The 18,310-nt window shown below is 46.4% G+C and overlaps 1 protein-coding gene across 2 annotated transcripts in view; it reads left to right on the top strand.

Annotated features, from left to right (window-relative positions):
* Positions 1-18,310, top strand: part of SFT2D1 (SFT2 domain containing 1) — a 110,950-nt gene that overhangs the window by 23,246 nt on the left and 69,394 nt on the right. Inside the window, exon 1 of one of the 2 annotated variants that reach the window (XM_073673258.1) lies at positions 12,301-12,513. The exons of the other annotated variant lie outside the window; for it this stretch is intronic. Coding sequence (XP_073529359.1) covers positions 12,451-12,513 — 63 coding nt within the window. The 5' untranslated portion in view covers positions 12,301-12,450. Of the gene's footprint in view, positions 1-12,300; positions 12,514-18,310 lie in introns of those variants that run through there. 2 annotated transcript variants of the gene reach the window in all.

Below are 18,310 nucleotides of genomic sequence, written 5' to 3'. Positions count from 1 at the left end.
AATTGGTCAATCTGCCCAATTCTGAGACAGTGGTGAAAGTTCGATAACTTTATATACAAATTGTCATTGTGAAATTGGTTTAACGTTCATAAACATTAATAATATGACCCTTTTTCTTGTTGGATGCCTGTAAGAAATAATTAACACAATGAAAACAATCAGCATCTCTTCAGCTGGAGCTTTTTGTACGTCTTCAACCAGCTCCCTCTATCTATGCTTTAACAGTTCGTTGTTTCTACAAAGTCATTTAAGGAAAATCAAACCATGAAAACAAGTCTTTCCACCAGGCAACATCTTCCATACTGCCTCTTGGTGGTGAATACCACTCAAGTGATACCACTCAAGTGGGCTTACCTGGTCTACAGGCAGAGATACCTATTTTCAGTCGAAAGTCCTTGTCACTTGACTTAATTCACCAAGTGTCTCATACGTCAGCATCACGGGCCTCCTCACTTCTCGAGTCGACATCCTCCTGTTGGGCTGTTCCTCAGAGACCAGGGGTTCTTCGGTCACAGAATTTTCTTCCACCGCACTCATTTCCTGTGCTTCCTCAGATGCTCTCGGAGCTGCCTCTATAAGTTCCTGTACTTCCACTGAGTTGCTTGTTTCCGCACGGTCTGGTAATTCTGCTCCTAATGAGTGTCGATCGGTCTCTTCAGGGGCCGGTGTTCGATCATTAGATCTGAATTGGACTTCATCTGTACTCCTTGGCACGAACTCTGGAGCCTCAGGACTTAGTTCATTCTCCTGAGGTACATCCCTCTTCTTGCCGGTCCGAGAAATACAACGGTGTGTTCTTCTCCATTGGAACTTTCAAGGTCACTATCCACCTCCGGAGCTTCAGTCTGTGGTGGTCCCTTAGTTGATCTCGGACAATGTCGGTCTACTTCTGGGAAGTCTTGTTGTGGTGGGAGATAATCACAGGGTAGCAGTAAATTCCGATGGACTATTCTGGTTTTCTTGTCTCCCATTTCCAATCGGATTTCATACACTGGGCTGTCATCAGCTTTTCTCCTTACGACCACATACACCTTGTCTTCCCAGTACGAACAAAGTTTTCCTGGACCGCCTTTCTCACGTACATTCTTGACTAGCACCCAGTTTCCTGGTGCCAATTCTGCTCCATAACATTTTCGATCATAGTACTCCTTACTCTTGCTCTGTCCTTGCGTAACCACTTTGGACGCTATGTTGTATGCCACTGTCATCCGTTCCTTCCATTTCTGAACGTACTCCGGATACGTTCTGTAAGTCTCTGACACCGGAGTATCGAACATGATGTCGATTGGCAGTCTTGGCGATCGTCCATACAATAGGAAAAAGGGTGGGTAACTCGTTGCATCGATCTTTGTACAGTTATAGGCATGTATCACTTTTGACAGAGAACTCTTCCAGTCTTTCTTCTCATCAGCTGTTAAAGTGTGCAAAGGTACCGGGGGTTGATGTGTTGGGACGTTTATCTTTCAGACACCCACACTCCCTGGTCACGTACCTCCCAATATCTTTCTGCATGTACAACCAGAAGAAACGTTCACGGATCAAATTTGTTGTCCTTTCCACTCCAGGTAGCCCATGTTTTCAAGGAGTTCTTTGAAGACCAACCTACGGAATATTCTGAGTAGTACCAACTGTCGGTTTTGTCCTCCTTTACAATACAGGATACAGTCTTCACTGAGGTAGAGCTTCGTCCATTCTTTAACTAAAACAGATACTGCTGGTGACTCATTGTCTCTCTCCCGTTTACTTGGAAACCGATTTTGGGCCACATAAAGTAGTATTCTATGAATTATCTGATCTTCCCGTTGTGCTCTATGGATTTTCCTTTTTGGTAGTTGTTGAATAGACCGGAGGTGATCTTGTTCTCTCGCTTTTATGGTGGTTTCCTCCGGATAAGCTTGTACTGCTTGGGTAGTGCTCTCAATTGCTTCCTCCGAGCATTCTTGCATGAACTCCTCAGGCTCTACTGGCATTCTTGACAATCCATCAGCCTCCGCATTGCATTTTCCTGGCCTGTACTTGATGCTGAAATTGAAGTCCGCTAGCTCAGCGACCCATCTCTGACCGTTGCATTCAGTTTGGCTGTAGTAAGGACATACTGTAGGTCAAAGGGTTGTTGTCAGTGTATACCTCAAACTTTTTGCTGTAGTAGAGATAATCTCTAAATCATTCACAGATAGCCCATTTCAGTGCCAGGAACTCCAATTTTCCGGAATGTAGATGGTAATTCTTCTCGCCGTCTGTCAACGTTCTAGAACTGTAACCAATGACTCTTATTTTTCCATCTTGATGCTGATACAGGGAATCTCCCAGTCCAACTTGAGAAGCATCACAATGAAGAACAAATGGTAAACTGAAATCAGGAGATCCCAAGATGGGTGGTTTTACCAGGTAGTCTGCGAGTTCTTCCAAAACCTCCTGGTGGTCTGCTGTCCAGAGAATGTGCTGTTGGGATGAAACGGCGTTGTTTCTTTTAAGCCCGGTCCTACCCGCGTTCTTTTTTTTTCTCCATGGGTGTTGTTGTCTTTGTCGTCCCCCCCAAGAGGAGGTATAGTAGGGCGGCAATCCTGGAGAAGTTCCGAATGTAAGTACGATAATACGAGAGGAATCCGAAGATCTGCCTCAACTCCCCGACGGTAGAGGGCTGCTTGTCTTTTAAGGCCAGTACCGGAGCGATTTCTGCTGGGTCCAAGGTATATCCTTCTCCGGACACAATTTTCCCTAGAAATCGGACTTACCTTTTGAACAGTTCACACTTCTTTGGGGTCAACTTAACTCTGTGTTGTTGATACCATTGTAATACGGTCCTCACATGTTCAACATGGTCCTGGAAGGTTTTGCTGTGTACCACATTGCCATCCAAGTATGGCTGGCAGATATCGTCCCTCAATCCTTCTAAACATGTCTCCATGCTCCTCTGGAATTCTGCTGGAGCAGAACTGAGCCCAAACGGTATGCGGATCCACTCATATAATCCCCACGGTGCGATGAATGCTGTCGAGAGTCTACTGGACTCTTCAACAAACCCTTGGTGGTATGTCTTACCCTGATTGAGGACAGAGAACCAGGTACTTCCTGATAGGTTATCCAGCATATATTGAATCTTTGGTATCGGGTGTCAATCAGGTACTGACTTTCGGTTAGTTCCCGGTAATCACAACAGATTCTCAACGTACCGTCCGTCTTCCTAACACAGACAATAGGAGAGGAATAAGATGACTTCGACTTGGACCCAACCTCTGTTAATAAGCTCTTGTAAATATTCTTTCACTTCACGATGTAATGGTTTTGGCACAGATATGTAACTTCTGGTTACTGGGGTTGTGTCTTTCAAATTGATTTTCAAATGCAACGATGGGATACAGCCTATATCAGAGTCATCTTTGGAGAACGCATGACACTCTTCTCTCAGCATGTTTTGCTATTGCTAGATCTTCAGCACACAAGTGTTTCATGGGTACTGGGGGATCCCAGGACCCCGAGGTGGGTTGCGCAATTTCCTCCCCTGAGCAACTCCTGTTCCTTGGTGGGGAGATTGAATTCACTGTTGACCCCTGACCTGGTCTCACACTGGCTGGATATACCGTTTTAAAGGTCTCGATGTGACCTAACACAGTCTTTGGATCCAGTCTAATTTGGTTTTTCGTAGTATTCATCACTGGTACTGTCACTCAAGCAAACCCACCAGTAGGAACCGTAAGCACAGTCTCACCTCACCCCCACCATTTGGTTTGCAGGGATGATGGTTGGGTGCAAGCCTACCTTGACTTCTTTTAGGTCCATTGTATTCTGTGCTTTCTTACCTCTATGAATCACGTTTTCCGCCACGGCGTTGGGTATGGCGAGCGATGTGGCGATTGCATCCACCACCAACGCCCTTGTCTTGTGTTTCGTGATGACCTCATTGATTACATTATAACCCAGGATAGAATCATCTGCCACGTTCTGATCACTGGTCAAGAGAAAAGGTACCAAAAGGTTGATGGTGTTACTGTTCTTCGTGGTCCTGAGTTGGAAAGTCACTTCCACCCAGCCTATGAAAGGGATTTCGGTCTGGTTGATGGCTTTGCCGTGGAGTTCCACTGGTCCCAAGAGTTCTTTTAGTAACCGAAGGCAAGTGATTTGATGAACGGCACGCTTCACAAGCCGGTCATCTTCTCTTTTGGAACCCACTCCTGAGTCTGAGGGATACCGGTTCTGGCCTGGAACGAATCAACTTTTTCACCTCCATCAACTCAGCTTGCAGTTTTCCTATTATTTCCTCCCAGTCAGCGCTGGCAGGCCTCTCTTTTGTTGGTGATTTCAGGTTACCTCTCGGAGGTGGCACTGGAGGGTCTCTATGATGATCTTCGGTCTGGCCACCGGGGGTCTCCAACTTCAGCTGACTCATTTTGGTGATTTTAGGAGCAGACCCTTTCTTTAACTTCTGTTCGCTCTCTGACTCCAAACTAGCGGCCTCATTCATTTTTTCAATTAGGACTTCATCAAAAATGCCAGGATCTTCTAGGTACTGTTTCAGCTGCAACTTGATATCTTTGCTGATTAATCCCGTTCCCAATGATCTCAAGAACTTCTTCTGGACTAGTCCAGCATCAAACTTCTCTTACACTTCTGAGAGGTTAATGAGTCGGTGGAACAATTCTGAAGTACTCTCTTCTTTATAGTGCCCTTTTAAAATCATCTTCAGCTGTTGCAAGGTCAATTGTCTTTTCATTTCTAACATACTACGGAGGTTCAGTCCTGGGCTGATCGCTTTCACCACCCCCTCAACAATCTCATTTGGCTGGTAGCCTTTCTGTAAGCCTGCATCGATCTTGTGCAACAGGTTCTTATAAGACAGTCTCTCTTTCTGTTCACACTCTCCAATCTGTCCCAGGATCTTGAATTCTTTCCTTAGGCTGTGTGCCCACGATGCATTTTTTAAGCGTTTCCGCAGCGGCAAAGACGCTGCAGAAATGCTTAAAAAATGCAGGGTAGAAGGTCTGCCATGTTTCATTATGTTATCATTGCGGAAAAAAACGCAGCACTACCAATTATTTTGCGGAAGTGCTGCGTTTTCGCCGCCATTGACTTGCATTAGAACGCATGCATTTCGCTTCACTAGATAAGGACATGCGGAATGCATGCGTTCCAATGTGCGGATGGTACCCAGGTCTAGAGGAGAGGAGACTCTCCTCCGGACCCGGGTACCATAAAAACTGTGAAGAAAAGAATAAAATGAAAAAATAAAGATTATATTTACCTTCTGGCGGCCCCCGCTGCACTCGTCCTTTCATGCCAGCAGCTAGCGATGGACTGAAGGACCTTCGCTGACATCATAGTCATGTGACGGGTCACGCGACGCTGACGTCGGCAGGTCCTTCAGTGTACCGCTGCCGGCAGCCAGGACGGAGGGAAGCAAGACTGCGTGGGCCATCAGAAGGTAAGTATATTTTTATTTTTTTATTTTTTACAATTCTTTCGGTCACAGTATATACTGTAAATCCATGCCGTTTGCATGGATTTATATAGTATGACAAAGTTGACAAGCACTTTCCAAGTGGAAAGCGCTTGTCAACCAGCATGCGGAAATGCAAGTGAAGAACGCTTCACTTCCGCATGTCCCTGGTAGGAAAATGCATGTACAATCCGCATGCGTTTTTTTTTCTGCCAGGGAGATGCAGAAACGCTCAGGAAAAAATCCTGAGCATTTCTGCATTGTGGGCACATAGCCTTATGGTGATTTGTGGTGTTAGAGAGGACTGTCTCCCTGATTTATCTAACCCGAGCAGGTTAAAGGTCCTGTCTGAGTCTATCACCCGTTCAGAGGTTTTGGTCGATTCCTGCAGGGCTGTTGTTAGGGCTTTGAATTGTTCTTTCAATTCCTGTAGTTCAGTCTGTGGACGGAGATTCCCGCTTTTGGTAATTGGTGCCGTCCATCCTACAACTTCAAACTGGTTAGGAGCTGTGTTAGTTCCTGGAGGAATGTCCCCATGTCTTCAGCTTCTTTCTCCTCTAGTTCATCCATTTTTGCATTAATGGCAGCTAACAGTTGCCTGCCATTGTGTGCTTTGGAAATCTGTTCTACTGACATCTTTATATGTTCTGCTACTGTTCTCAATTCTTCACAGGTTAACTGAAGAAGCAGCTCCCTAATTCTGTCCATTTGTATTTCCACATCCATTGCTGCTAGTGAGTTTTTCTTTAGGGCTGGTCCCCTTTAACTGGTGTAGCAGTGTTGAGTTGAGGTGCTGTGCTGCTGTGTTTTTCCAGAAACTTTTCCTCTTCTCCCTCTACACGCTAATTCCCGCTCAGGATTCCCCGTACGGGCAACCAATGTTACATGCATGCCGCTAGGTTCAGATGGGGGCGAGACAGATTACATGAATTCTTTGGAATCCTGGGGGAACCGTTACTCAGGGTGACCATAGACCATATGCTGCAGCTTCTCTCAGGCACACAGGAGTATTGACCCTCAGGCACAAACATGTAGGTTGTTTCACTTGCTGACCAGACACACTTGACAAGAGTCCTCATAAACCGTAGAACAGTAGCATTTAATAAGAAGCCGCACAGCTAGTGCAAGTTAAGTCTTATGAGCAACAGACTCCAGTGACAAACAGTACAGTTTCCTTAGCAGCACAGCAGTTCACAGTCTTCCCAGTAGTACAGGACAGCACAGTTCTAATGCAAAGTCACAATAATGAACACAGCATTCTTTACAGCACAGTTAGATGGAGGAGGGGGGAGGGTTTGCTGAGAGATATGATCCCTGTGACACCATTTATTCCAGTCCTTATCTTTCTGCCTGACAATACTCTGCACTGCTAGTTCAGGAACTCTACCTGACCTGTGCTTAGCTTCACTCCTGACTTGAATCCTTTTCACTTGATGTGAGATACAGAACACACACACCACCTTTCTCTTCGGCTCCAGCCAAACAGTAAAAAACTTCCCCACAATCCCCTGGGGGCTCTGCTACAACACTCCCCTTCTCTTGTGACTGTGATAACCCCTCTAGTTGCTGGATGCTTCTGGAGCACAACACTTCCTGTCTCCTGTGCTTGTGTTACTTCTAATAGTTGCTGAATGCTTTTAAAGCAACAACACTACTTCTGTCACACCTACATAGTCCTCCATACAGAATGATGGGCCCCACATAGTCCTCCATACAGAATGATGGGCCCCACATAGTCCTCCATACAGAATAATGGGCCCCACATAGTCCTCCATACAGAATAATGGGCCCCGCATAGTCCTCCATACAGAATAATGGGCCCCGCATAGTCCTCCATACAGAATAATGGGCCCCACATAGTCCTCCATACAGAATAATGGCCCCACATAATCCTCCATACAGTATAATGGCCCCACATAGTCCTCCATACTGTATAATGGCCCCACATAGTGCTCTGTACTGCATACATAGCCCCAGCATGGTGCTCCGCACTGCATACATGGCCCCGCATGGTGCTCCGTACTCTATATACGTCCCCACATGGTGCTCTGTACTGTATACATGGCCCCACATGGTGCTCCGTACTGTATACATGGCCCCGCATAGTGCTCCATACTGTATACACGGCCCCACATGGAGCTCCGTACTGTATACATGGCCCCACATGGTGCTCCGTACTGTATACACGGCCCTGCATAGTGCTCCGTACTGTATACACGGCCCTGCATAGTGCTCCGTACTGTATACATGGCCCCACATGGTGCTCCGTACTGTATACACAGCCCCGCATAGTGCTCCGTACTGTATACACAGCCCCGCATAGTGCTCCATACTGTATACATGGCCCAGCATAGTCCTCCGTACTGTATACATAGCCCCACATGGTGCTCCACACAGTATACATTGCCCCACATGGTGCTCCACACAGTATACATGGCCCTGCATAGTGCTCCGTGCTGTCTATATGGCCCCACATAGTGGTCTGTACTGTATATATGGCCCCGCATAGTGCTCTGTACTGTGTACATGGCCCCACATGGTGCTCCTCACAGTATAATGGCCCCAGATTAAAAAAAAAAAATACCTCTGCCATTTAAACGCTGAACCCTACCTACCTGTGGGCCCACGGGCCATTCCCCTTTCCCTAGCGCGGCGGCCACTCTCCTCTGCGCGCGCCCTCCCATCAGGCCGCACGCCTGAAGGGAGGGCACGCGAAGAGGAGATTGGCCGCGACAGTATTAAGGCGATGGCTGATGGCCGGGCGGCCCAAAACCTCTGCTGGAGGACCGGCCTGGGGGGGCATTTGCCCCTCTGCCACCAGGCCCAGCCCGCTCCTGGCTGCATGTGCCTGATATGTGAGCGGTGTGTGTGCTGTATGTGTCTGATATGTGAGCGGTGTGTGTGCTGCATGTGTCTGATATGCGAGCGGTGTGTGTGCTGCCTGTGTCTGATATGTGAGCAGTGTGTGTGCTGCCTGTGTCTGATATGTGAACGGTGTGTGTGCTGCCTGTGTCTGATATGTGAGCGCTGTGTGTTCTGCCTGTGTCTGATATGTGAGCGCTGTGTGTTCTGCCTGTGTCTGATATGTGAGCACTGTGTGTGCTGCCTGTGTCTGATATGTGAGCGCTGTGTGTTCTGCCTGTGTCTGATATGTGAGCGCTGTGTGTCCTGCCTGTGTCTGATATGTGAGCGCTGTGTGTTCTGCATGTGTCTGATATGTGAGCGCTGTGTGTGCTGCCTGTATCTGATATGTGAGCGCTGTGTGTTCTGCCTGTGTTTGATATGTGAGAGGTGTGTGTGCTGCCTGTATCTGATATGTGAGCGCTGTGTGTTCTGCCTGTGTCTGATATGTGAGAGGTGTGTGTGCTGCCTGTATCTGATATGTGAGCGCTGTGTGTTCTGCCTGTGTCTGATATGTGAGAGGTGTGTGTTCTGCCTGTGTCTGATATGTGAGAGGTGTGTATTGCATATGTCTGAATAGAATAGGACCTGAACCGCAGCAGTTATGGAATAATGAGCAAGTCTACATGTGAGTATATGAGAATTTCATTATTTAGACACCATGTGAGCACCATTGCCATAGTAGTATGACACAAAGCAGCTTAAATCGTAACTGTTGTTTTAATTGGTATTACATAAATCAACAGCACACATAAAAATAAAAAACTTTGTAATATATCTTAATGGAGAAATCAGCTTCTTTCTCGGCCAGGACTGATCATTCATTTTTCCAATCTCAATTCACAAGTGACATCTGCATTCAGTGAAAACACTTTTCCATTATAGAGATTAGAGACGTCAGTTGCTACTGATCAGATTCTATGTAAAGAGGGGAGACGAGGAGGGAGGATCTAGAGGCAGAGCTCCACCTTCCTTCTCCCTCTCTGTTTACACAGAATCTTATAAGCACCAACTGTCATTTTGCATTTCAGTAATGTAAAAATCTTCACTTAATACAGATTTTACCTCAAAATTGAGAATTTTGATAATAACTGATCAGTCCAGGCAAAGAAAGAAGCAGATTTCTATAAGATATATCACAAAGTTACTTATTTTCCAGTGTGCTACTGATTTATTGAATACAAATTACAGTGGGTACGGAAAGTATTCAGACCCCTTTAAATTTTTCACTCTTTGTTTCATTGCAGCTATTTGGTAAATTCTAAAAAGTTAATTTTTTTTCTCATTAAAGTACATTCTGCACCCCATCTTGACTGAAAAAAAAACAGAAATGTTATTAAAAAAGAAAAACTGAAATATCACATGGTCATAAGTATTCAGACCCTTTGCTCAGTATTGAGTAGAAGCACCCTTTTGAGCTAGTACAGCCATGAGTCTTCTTGGGAATGATGCAACAAGTTTTTCACACCTAGATTTGGGGATCCTCTGCCATTCTTCCTTGCAGATCCTCTCCAGTTCCGTCAGGTTGGATGGTGAACGTTGGTGGACAGCCATTTTCAGGTCTCTCCAGAGATGCTCAATTAGGTTTAGGTCAGGGCTCCGGCTGGGCCAGTCAAGAATGGTCACAGAGTTGTTCTGAAGCCACTCCTTTGTTATTTTAGCTGTGTGCTTAGGGTCATTGTCTTGTTGGAATGTGAACCTTAGGCCAAGTCTGAGGTCCAGAGTACTCTGGAAGAGGTTTTCATCCAGGATATCTCTGTACGTGGCCGCATTCATGTTTCCTTCATTTGCAACCAGTCGTCCTGTCCCTGCAGCTGAAAAACACCCCCATAGCATGATGCTGCCACCACCATGTTTCACTGTTGGGATTGTATTGGGCAGGTGATGAGCAGTGCCTGGTTTTCTCCACACATACCGCTTAGAATTATCACCAAAAAGTTCTATCTTCGTCTCATCAGACCAGAGAATCTTATTTCTCATAGTCTGGGAGTCCTTCATGTGTTTTTGAGCAAACTCTGTGCAGGTTTTCATATGTCTTGCACTGAGGAGAGGCTTCAGTCGGGCCACTCTGCCATAAAGGCCCGACTGGTGGAGGGCTGCAGTGATAGTTGACTTTGTGGACTTTCTCCCATCTCCCTACTGCATCTCTGGAGCTCAGCCACAGTGATCTTGGGGTTCTTCTTTACCTCTCTCACCAAGGCTCTTCTCCCACGATTGCTCAGTTTGGTTTAACCTAAGGGTATGTGCACACGGTCTGGATTTGCTGCGGTTTTGATGCTGCAGAATTTCTGCACCATTTCCGCACCTAATATGCAAATTAGGTTAATTGCGGTTTTTGGTGCTTTTTTTTTTCATTTTTTTTGCCGCATGCGTTTTTTTTATGCATGCGTTTTTCATGTCTTCATGTCAGTTCTTAATAAAGGCTATTGCAATTTTCAGAGAATAGGTTTTTTTTTAAACAAACTTTATTGATCATCATGTAGCGTTTTTGTGTGCGTTTCTGCTGCGGAAACGCTATTGAAGCACACATGAGGATTTTCCTCATCTCATGCAAGTCTATGGGGAAAATCTGCATGCGTTTCCGCAAGAGAAATTGACATGCTGCAGTCTGGAAAGACGCGCCTCATTTCAGCAGGGCTGTGGAATCGGAGTCAGAGCCCATTTTGGTGGAGTCGGTATAAAATGGACCGACTCCAACTCCTAAAATAATATAATAAATTGGGTACAGTAGTTCAATGCAGTTTGTGGGGAATACTTTTTCATAAGAATTTGGGAAAGTTATGAAATGTCCTATAAAGGTCTGTCCTATTCCTGATCTAAGGGTCTAGACTTTTAGCAGAGATGAATCTGTGCTGCAGTAAATTTATCACTTAAACATGAGCCATGTATGAGGGAGTCGGAGTTGTGGAAAATGCGGAGTTGGAGGTTTGGCTTACCGACTCCACAGCCCTGCATGTCAGTTTCCGCGTGTGATCCGCAGGTGCTAAAAAACGCATAGTGGGCATGGGATCCTAGAAATCCCATTCACTATGCTGTAACATCTGGCAGCTTCCAGTTTTGATACTGCATAAAAACGTAGCATCAAAACCGCAGCAAATCCGGATTGTGTGCACATACCCTTAGGGTGTGTGCACACGATCTGTACAGATAGCGCTTTTTAAGCTGCATCCATAGCGCTGCACGCAGGTGAATCCGAACGTGTTCATTGAACCATGTGGATTCACCACATCCTATACATTGCACTGATCTAATTTCTCTTGTGGAGACTGGCGACTCCACAAGAGAAATTGACATCCCCACCTACTGTATCCTCACCCATCCCTTGTAGACTGTGAGCCCTCGCGGGCAGGGTCCTCACTCCTCCTGTATCAGTCGCCGTTATGGTTTTGTTAAAGATCATGTAATTGTTTTTGCATGTATACCCTATATGTAAAGCACCATGGAATAAATGGCACTATAATAATAATAATGCTAGTCTGGAAAGACGCGCCGCATGTCGGTATCCGCAGGGGCACGGAGACGCATAGTGGACATGGGATTTCTACAAATCCTATCCACTATAATGTAACATCTGGCCGCTGTGGGTTTGACACCGCATAAACACGCAGCATCAAACCCGCGGGGGCTGCGGATCGTCTGCACATACTCTGTTGGTGTTTAAAATCACGATCATGACTGATAATCGCGACAGACCCTTCCCAGCAGACCCCCCTCTGGGGCTGCACATAGTAGTGTGTACACGTGAAGTGTTCGGAAATGCAGTAAACCTGACAGCATTGTGACTCGGAGAGCATGCACCTGGACATGCGACGTCAGCAGAACACGCTGGGTGTCAGCACATCTCCACTGGACCGAGCCCAGGAGGTGACACTGTTACAATTGTCATGGTGACCGTGTCTACTTGAGCGCACATTTCCGCCTGTAAATTGACGGTTAAACAGGTTGAACCCCTAGGCTTCCGTACACGCTCTGGGGGGAGGGGCTGCGCACGTCGCAGTTCCGTACACCAGGCTGAAGTTGCCGTCAAGCGAGTCACGTGCTGTTGTCATCACGTGACAGGACGTGAAAGTGTACAGTTTGTCACTGGTGTTGTGTCGTGTCGTGCTGCAGAAGGCATGGATAAGCTGCGGAGGGTCCTGAACGGCCATGAGGACGAAGAGAGGGGGTTGACAGCTCAGGTACGGGGCTAGTAGTCTCCTTCTGCTGGATGTCCGCCCTGCTCCATAAGGGGCGTGCTGTGGTCAGGAAGGCGGATGATCGGGCTTGGGCTGGGTTACAGCTGTTTTATCCTATTGGAGACGCCGGTTATATCCCGGTGTACTATATATCCGTTCATGGCCATATTATGTCCAGTATGCACTGGTTCCAGCTCAGATACTCTGCCCCTGCAGCATATATAGGTGACAGCCCGTACATAAAGCTCTATACTGTCTGCCCCTACAGTGTATATAGGTGACAGCTCGTATATAAAGCTCTATGCCCCTGCAGTGTATATAGGTGACAGCTCCTACATAAAGCTCTATGCCTCTGCAGTGTATATAGATGACAGCTCCTACATAAAGCTCTATGCTCCTGCAGTGTATATAGGTGACAGCTCCTACATAAAGCTCTATGCACCTGCAGTGTATATAGGTGACAGCTCCTACATAAAGCTCTATACTGTCTGCCCCTGCAGCATATATAGGTGACAGCCCGTACATAAAGCTCTATGCCCCTGCAGTGTATATAGGTGACAGCCCGTACATAAAGCTCTATGCCCCTGCAGTGTATATAGGTGACAGCTCCTACATAAAGCTCTATGCTCCTGCAGTGTATATAGATGACAGCCCGTACATAAAGCTCTATACTGTCTGCCCCTGCAGCATATATAGGTGACCGCTCGTATATAAAGCTCTATACTGTCTGCCCCTACAGTGTATATAGGTGACAGCTCGTATATAAAGCTCTATACTGTCTGCCCCTACAGTGTATATAGGTGACAGCTCGTATATAAAGCTCTATACTGTCTACCCCTGCAGCGTATATAGGTGACCGCTCGTACATAAAGCTCTATACTGTCTGCCCCTACAGTGTATATAGGTGACAGCTCGTATATAAAGCTCTATACTGTCTGGCCCTGCAGCGTATATAGGTGACCGCTCGTACATAAAGCTCTATACTGTCTGCCCCTGCAGCGTATATAGGTGACAGCTCGTACATGAAGCTCTATGCTCCTGCAGTGTATATAGGTGACAGCCCGTACATAAAGCTCTATGCCCCTGCAGTGTATATAGGTGACAGCTCCTACATAAAGCTCTATGCCCCTGCAGTGTATATAGGTGACAGCCCGTACATAAAGCTCTATGCCCCTGCAGTGTATATAGGTGACAGCCCGTACATAAAGCTCTATGCCCCTGCAGTGTATATAGGTGACAGCCCGTACATAAAGCTCTATGCCCTTGCAGTGTATATAGATGACAGCTCCTACATAAAGCTCTATGCCCCTGCAGTGTATATAGGTGACAGCTCCTACATAAAGCTCTATGCCCCTGCAGTGTATATAGGTGACAGCTCCTACATAAAGCTCTATGCCCCTGCAGTGTATATAGGTGACAGCTCCTACATAAAGCTCTATGCCCCTGCAGTGTATATAGGTGACAGCTCCTACATAAAGCTCTATGCCCCTGCAGTGTATATAGGTGACAGCTCCTACATAAAGCTCTATGCCCCTGCAGTGTATATAGGTGACAGCTCCTACATAAAGCTCTATGCCCCTGCAGTGTATATAGGTGACAGCTCCTACATAAAGCTCTATGCCCCTGCAGTGTATATAGGTGACAGCTCCTACATAAAGCTCTATGCCCCTGCAGTGTATATAGATGACAGCTCCTACATAAAGCTCTATGCCCCTGCAGTGTATATAGATGACAGCTCCTACATAAAGCTCTATGCTCCTGCAGTGTATATAGGTGACAGCTCCTACATAAAGCTCTATGCCCCTGCAGTGTATATAGGTGACAGCTCCTACATAAAGCTCTATACTGTCTGCCCCTGCAGCATATATAGGTGACAGCCCGTACATAAAGCTCTATGCCCCTGCAGTGTATATAGGTGACAGCCCGTACATAAAGCTCTATGCCCCTGCAGTGTATATAGGTGACAGCTCCTACATAAAGCTCTATGCCCCTGCAGTGTATATAGGTGACAGCTCCTACATAAAGCTCTATGCCCCTGCAGTGTATATAGATGACAGCTCCTACATAAAGCTCTATGCCCCTGCAGTGTATATAGATGACAGCTCCTACATAAAGCTCTATGCTCCTGCAGTGTATATAGGTGACAGCTCCTACATAAAGCTCTATGCCCCTGCAGTGTATATAGGTGACAGCTCCTACATAAAGCTCTATACTGTCTGCCCCTGCAGCATATATAGGTGACAGCCCGTACATAAAGCTCTATGCCCCTGCAGTGTATATAGGTGACAGCCCGTACATAAAGCTCTATGCCCCTGCAGTGTATATAGGTGACAGCTCCTACATAAAGCTCTATGCTCCTGCAGTGTATATAGATGACAGCCCGTACATAAAGCTCTATACTGTCTGCCCCTGCAGCATATATAGGTGACCGCTCGTACATAAAGCTCTATACTGTCTGCCCCTACAGTGTATATAGGTGACAGCTCGTATATAAAGCTCTATACTGTCTGCCCCTACAGTGTATATAGGTGACAGCTCGTATATAAAGCTCTATACTGTCTGCCCCTGCAGTGTATATAGGTGACAGCCCGTACATAAAGCTCTATGCCCCTGCAGTGTATATAGGTGACAGCCCGTACATAAAGCTCTAAGCCCCTGCAGTGTATATAGTTGACAGCTCCTACATAAAGCTCTATGCTCCTGCAGTGTATATAGATGACAGCCCGTACATGAAGCTCTATGCCCCTGCAGCGTAAATAGGTGACCACATGTACATAAAGCTCTATGCTCCTGCAGTGTATATAGGTGACAGCTCGTACATAAAGCTCTATGCCCCTGCAGTGTATATAGGTGACAGCTCGTACATAAAGCTTTATGCTCCTGCAGTGTATATAGGTGACCACATGTACATACAGCTCTATACTGTCTGCCCCTGCAGCATATATAGGTGACTGCTCGTACATAAAGCTCTATACTGTCTGCCCCTGCAGCGTATATAGGTGACCTCTCATACATAAGGCTCTATACTGTCTGCCCCTGCAGCGTATATAGGTGACAGCTCATACATAAAGCTCTATACTGTCTGCCCCTGCAGCGTATATAGGTGACCGCTCATACATAAGGCTCTATACTGTCTGCCCCTGCAGCGTATATAGGTGACCGCTCGTACATAAAGCTCTATGCTGTCTGCCCCTGCAGCGTATATAGGTGACAGCTCATACATAAAGCTCTATACCATCTGCCCCTGCAGCATATATAGGTGACAGCTCATACATAAAGCTCTATGCCCCTGCAGTGTATATAGGTGACAGCCCGTACATAAAGCTCTATGCCCCTGCAGTGTATATAGGTGACAGCTCCTACATAAAGCTCTATGCTCCTGCAGTGTATATAGATGACAGCCCGTACATAAAGCTCTATGCCCCTGCAGCATATATAGGTGACCACATGTACATAAAGCTCTATGCTCCTGCAGTGTATATAGGTGACAGCTCGTACATAAAGCTCTATGCCCCTGCAGTGTATATAGGTGACAGCTCGTACATACGCTTTATGCTCCTGCAGTGTATATAGGTGACAGCTCATACATAAAGCTCTATGCCATCTGCCCCTGCAGCATATATAGGTGACAGCTCATACATAAAGCTCTATGCTCCTGCAGTGTATATAGGTGACCACATGTACATACAGCTCTATACTGTCTGCCCCTGCAGTGTATATAGGTGACAGCTCGTACATAAAGCTCTATGCTCCTGAAGTTTATATAGGTGACCACATGTACATACAGCTCTATACTGTCTGCCCCTGCAGTGTATATAGGTGACAGCTCGTATATAAAGCTCTATGCTCCTGCAGTTTATATAGGTGACCACATGTACATAAAGCTCTATAATGTCTGCCCCTGCAGCGTATATAGGTGACCGCTCATACATAAAGCTCTGCTCCTGCAGTGTATATAGGTGACCACATGTACATACAGCTCTGTACTGTCTGCCCCTGCAGCGTATATAGGTGACCACTCCTACATAAAGCTCTATACCATCTGCCCCTCCAGCGTATATAGGTGACCGCTCATACATAAGGCTCTATACTGTCTGCCCCTGCAGCATATATAGGTGACAGCTCGTACATAAAGCTCTGCTCCTGCAGTGTATATAGGTGACCACATGTACATACAGCTCTATACTGTCTGACCCTGCAGTGTATATAGGTGACAGCTCGTACATAAAGCTCTATGCTCCTGCAGTGTATATAGGTGACCACATGTACATACAGCTCTATACTGTCTGCCCCTGCAGCGTATATAGGTGACCGCTCGTACGTAAAGCTCTATACTGTCTGCCCCTGAAGTGTATATAGGTGACCACATGTATATAAAGCTCTATACTGTCTGCCCCTGCAGCGTGTATAGGTGACCGCTCGTACATAAAGCTCTATACTGTCTGCCCCTGAAGCGTATATAGGTGACCTCTCATACATAAGGCTCTATACTGTCTGCCCCTGCAGCGTATATAGGTGACCGCTCATACATAAAGCTCTATACTGTCTGCCCCTGCAGCGTAAATAGGTGACCGCTCATACATAAGGCTCTATACTGTCTGCCCCTGCGGCGTATATAGGTGACCACTCCTACATAAAGCTCTATACCATCTGCCCCTGCAGCATATATAGGTGACAGCTCATACATAAAGCTCTATGCTCCTGCAGTGTATATAGGTGACAGCTCGTACATAAAGCTCTATACTGTCTGCCCCTGCAGCATATATGTGACAGCTCGTACATAAAGCTCTGCTCCTGCAGTGTATATAGGTGACCACATGTACATACAGCTCTATACTGTCTGCCCCTGCAGTGTATATAGGTGACAGCTCGTACATAAAGCTCTATGCTCCTGCAGTTTATATAGGTGACCACATGTACATAAAGCTCTATACTGTCTGCCCCTGCAGTGTATATAGGTGACCGCTCGTACATAAAGCTCTATACTGTCTGCCCCTGCAGCGTATATAGGTGACCGCTCATACATAAAGCTCTATACTGTCTGCCCCTGCAGCGTATATAGGTGACTGCTCGTACATAAAGCTCTATACCATCTGCCCCTGCAGCGTATATAGGTGACAGCTCGTACATAAAGCTCTATACCATCTGCCCCTGCAGCGTATATAGGTGACCGCTCATACATAAATCTCTATACTGTCTGCCCCTGCAGCGTATATAGGTGGCAGCTCGTACATAAAGCTCTATACCATCTGCCCCTGCAGTGTATATAGGTGACAGCTCATACATAAAGCTCTATACTGTCTGCCCCTGCAGCATATATGTTACAGCTCGTACATAAAGCTCTGCTCCTGCAGTGTATATAGGTGACCACATGTACATACAGCTCTGTACTGTCTGCCCCTGCAGCTTATATAGGTGACCACTCCTACATAAAGCTCTATACCATCTGCCCCTCCAGCGTATATAGGTGACCGCTCATACATAAAGCTCTATACTGTCTGCCCCTGAAGCTTGTATAGGTGACCCCATGTACATAAAGCTCTATACTGTCTGCCCCTGCAGCATATATAGGTGACCGCTCGTACATAAAGCTCTATACTGTCTGCCCCTGCAGCGTATATAGGTGACCGCTCGTACATAAAGCTCTATACTGTCTGCCCCTGAAGCGTATATAGGTGACCTCTCATACATAAGGCTCTATACTGTCTGCCCCTGCAGCGTATATAGGTGACCACTCCTACATAAAGCTCTATACCATATGCCCCTGCAGCATATATAGGTGACAGCTCGTACATAAAGC

The sequence above is a fragment of the Phyllobates terribilis genome, unplaced genomic scaffold, assembly GCF_046119375.1.
Source record: "Phyllobates terribilis strain yellow unplaced genomic scaffold, ASM4611937v1 Scaffold_3__8_contigs__length_932513732, whole genome shotgun sequence".
Taxonomy (NCBI): Eukaryota; Metazoa; Chordata; class Amphibia; order Anura; family Dendrobatidae; genus Phyllobates; species Phyllobates terribilis.
Note: the sequence above shows the minus strand (reverse complement) of the source record. Positions and strands in the feature narration are given on the sequence as shown.